Source organism: Nicotiana attenuata, unplaced genomic scaffold (genome assembly GCF_001879085.1).
Source record: "Nicotiana attenuata strain UT unplaced genomic scaffold, NIATTr2, whole genome shotgun sequence".
Lineage (NCBI taxonomy): Eukaryota > Viridiplantae > Streptophyta > Magnoliopsida > Solanales > Solanaceae > Nicotiana > Nicotiana attenuata.
In genome coordinates this window covers 76574-79919 of record NW_017672605.1, presented here as the reverse complement: position 1 = coordinate 79919, position 3346 = coordinate 76574, and the positions used below count along the sequence as shown (strand labels likewise).

General features: G+C 32.2%; 1 protein-coding gene across 1 annotated transcript; it reads left to right on the top strand.

The window, feature by feature from the left end:
- The first annotated feature begins 1097 nt into the window (after positions 1-1097).
- LOC109213837 (E3 ubiquitin-protein ligase ATL42-like) lies at positions 1098-2784 on the top strand. The gene has a single exon (XM_019377677.1). The coding sequence runs from the start codon at positions 1262-1264 to the stop codon at positions 2351-2353; it is 1092 nt and encodes a 363-aa protein (XP_019233222.1). The 5' UTR covers positions 1098-1261; the 3' UTR covers positions 2354-2784.
- Positions 2785-3346: the final 562 nt, after the last annotated feature.

Genomic DNA, 3346 nt, shown 5'->3' with positions numbered 1-3346 from the left:
GCATCAAATAAAAATGAAAACTCTAAAGGATAAACAAGTTTTTCAGACATGCTTTAATTTTTCTCAATTGAACCTTAGTGGTTTTTAATTAATTGTTTGATCATGTGATAAAAAGATGAATAGGCCTAGAGTTGCAATCAAGCATTCAAGCTCCTCTTAGTTTCAAAGTTAGTTGACAAAATCAATAAAACATTTAAGTTTGAGTAATTACTAGCTGACTCTTGAATTGATATTTAATATAAAAGTGACAGCCACATTTGTTAAGATAAATGCAAATTGGTTAGTAATTCAACTTAATTAAGAGGTGCTTCCTACTTCTTGCCTTTGAAAGGTGTTTTTTCTTTTTTCTTTTTCTGTTTTTGAGTTTTAAGCTGCCTATAATACACCTACATTTGACTTTTCATTACCATCATTAAAGCCTTGACACCTCGTGATATAGTACCGATCTGATACTTATCAAATTGAATTTCACTTCTGTTTTTTAAAGTATCTATTTGCTGGATATAGTTATATTCCATCCCAAGTCAAAAGAATATCTGTTCAAGTTCAAGATTGTTCATATATTCATCACTGAGTTTAACTTCTATACATTAATAATGTAGAAGATTTTTTACTCTATCAAATTACCAAAAAGATAATATGTTATTTTTTACTATTATTTCTTGCCGTTTTTCTTTTCATTACTGTTGTGCTTATGTTTTCCCGAGCCGATAATCTATTAGAACAACTTCTTTATCTTCACAAGCATATAAGGTCTGCGTACACACTACGCTCCTTAGACCCCATTATATAGAATTTCATTAGGTATATTGTTGTTATATTACTGAAAAGATAATTGTAGGTAGTCGTCCATAAAAATTGAGTTCAATAAACTAAAAAGCAAAACAGATTACTTGTTACGACAGGTAAAAATACAATGAAATAATCAAAAATCTTTATAGTGTCGGTGCATACATATTAAATCATATTGAAAACTTTACATCCACACCCTACTTCTACCCCCATATCCCACCCCATAAAATAATATTTCTTGAGATTAAGACATACAAGAAGAACAACCTATAAAAGATTCCAAGAAAACAGACAAACCAGAAAAATACTCTTTGAGAGGACCCATATTAAAAAGATTACAAACTAACTCATGTCATACTCCCCTCCATAACTTTAATGCCTTATACATACAAAATAAAAGGGACATTTTCTTGAACCATATATGTCCTTTGTATAAGTCTTGAAATTCTTGTTAATTTTCCAACTTATCATGTATCATTCAACACTTCAGAAAATGCCATCTTCACAAAATGCAGCTAACAATTTCCAACCAAGTATTGCTGTTGTTATTGGTGTTCTCTCCATCATGTTTTGCTTAACATTTCTCCTCCTCCTCTACTCCAAATTCTGTCGTAGATCGCCTCCTCCTGTCCACGCTACGCGAATTCAAGATGGTCTAATTCTACCAGTAACAAGAAGTTCCTCAGGTATCGATAAAACTATAATCGAATCACTTCCTTTCTTTCGATTCTCATTGCTCAAAGGTTCGAAAGATGGTCTTGAATGTGTTGTTTGTTTATCAAGATTCGAAAATGTAGAAATTCTTCGATTGTTACCAAAATGCAAACATGCTTTTCACATTAACTGTATTGATCAATGGCTTGAAAAACATTCAAGTTGTCCACTTTGTAGACATAAAGTAAGTGCTGAAGACCATACATTGTTGACATATTCAAATAGTTTTAGATTTTTAAGGAATCAATCTGAGCTAAGAGAAGATTCCAACTTGGAACTTTATGTACAAAGAGAGGAAAATGGTAAGAATAGATCATCAAGATTCAGTATTGGGAGTGTTAGTTTCAAGAAATCTGAAAAGGGTGTTAAAGAAGAAGAATTGCCAATTCAAGAAAACAATATATTTGATACAGAGGAACAAGACAGTGTGTTACTACATAAGTTCAATCATAGGATTATTGTGTCTGATGTTGTCCTAAAACATCGATGGAGCGACGTTAGTTCTTCGGATTTGATGTTTTTGAATACTGAAATGATAAATGATATGACAAGCAATAGATTTTCATCTTCAGAATCAAGAACCAATTTAGAAAGTACATCAAAAGTGTTAAGACAAAATGAGAAAAGAGCCATGTCAGAAATTTTGATATGTCCAAGATTTGAAGAGTTCAATACTAGGAATTGTAATAGAGAGAATTGTGGTATATCAAATAATGTGAAGGAAGAAAGAAGGAACAGGATTTGGCTTCCAATTGCAAGAAGAACAGTTCAATGGTTTGCTAATAGGGAAAGAATAAGGTATGTAGCTTGGGGATCGGATACCGGCAAAATTCCCGCCAATGGCTGAGATGTTCGGTCGACTCCCTTTCCCTTTGTGGGGGTCCTGACCCCTATGAGTGAGCAGAAAAGGGAAGAGGAACGAGGCCCTGGTGAACCATCATAATTATTGAACAAGTGTAAGTTTCGGCGTCCCAGAGTATGAAGTACTGACCACACCGAGGGATAAGCCCTAAAGCAAAGCACGAGAACAAGCAGAATTAATGTGTTCCAATTTCTGGCCTTGCACTGACCATGAAAACACAAGACAATCATTGGATGTATAGTCTTTTTCATTGGTATTCTCTTAATTGGTTAAGATTTTACTTTCAATGGTTAAATGGAAAATTCGAGTTTAATTTAGATAAGTGAGAATGCAATTGATCCTCTCGGGTTGGATGAGTTAAAAATTCCTCCATATGTATGATAATTTGAGTAAAAAAGAAGTAAACACTTGGAATATTTTCTTGTACCTCTTTTTTTCATTTTCTGTGACATTTGCTTTATAGGGTTATTTCTTAGTTAGATTTCTTTGTATAACCAATATAATCAAGTTTATTAAGATCTCTTAAATTCGATCAAACTTGACAAAAATAGCATTAATATTTTGTTACATTAAATTTCTAAGTTTTATATTAATATGTCTTAATTACATGTCCACTATATTGATTGAACAAGAGCCAGGCAGAACCATATGAGCTACTCAGAAGATGGTCCCTTAAAAATGAGAAAATGACACGGAATAGTCGCTCTAAAAATAATAGCCGATCTCAGCCATTGAATAATAATAGTTTCGGCCGCATGCCAAAAGTGATCTTTTCCCTTAAAAAAAAAATTTATGTTTCCAAAAGAAATTCATTATTTGCTGTTTTCCAAATTATTTTTTTAGTAACATTATAAAAAAAATTTCAATCATTTGAGCTTTTGGTTTAACAACTACTGAAAACACGCAATTAAAAATCTGTAACACCTTGTCCATTTCTATGACACACACGTATCTCTTTTTTTTTTTTTTTTTTTTTTT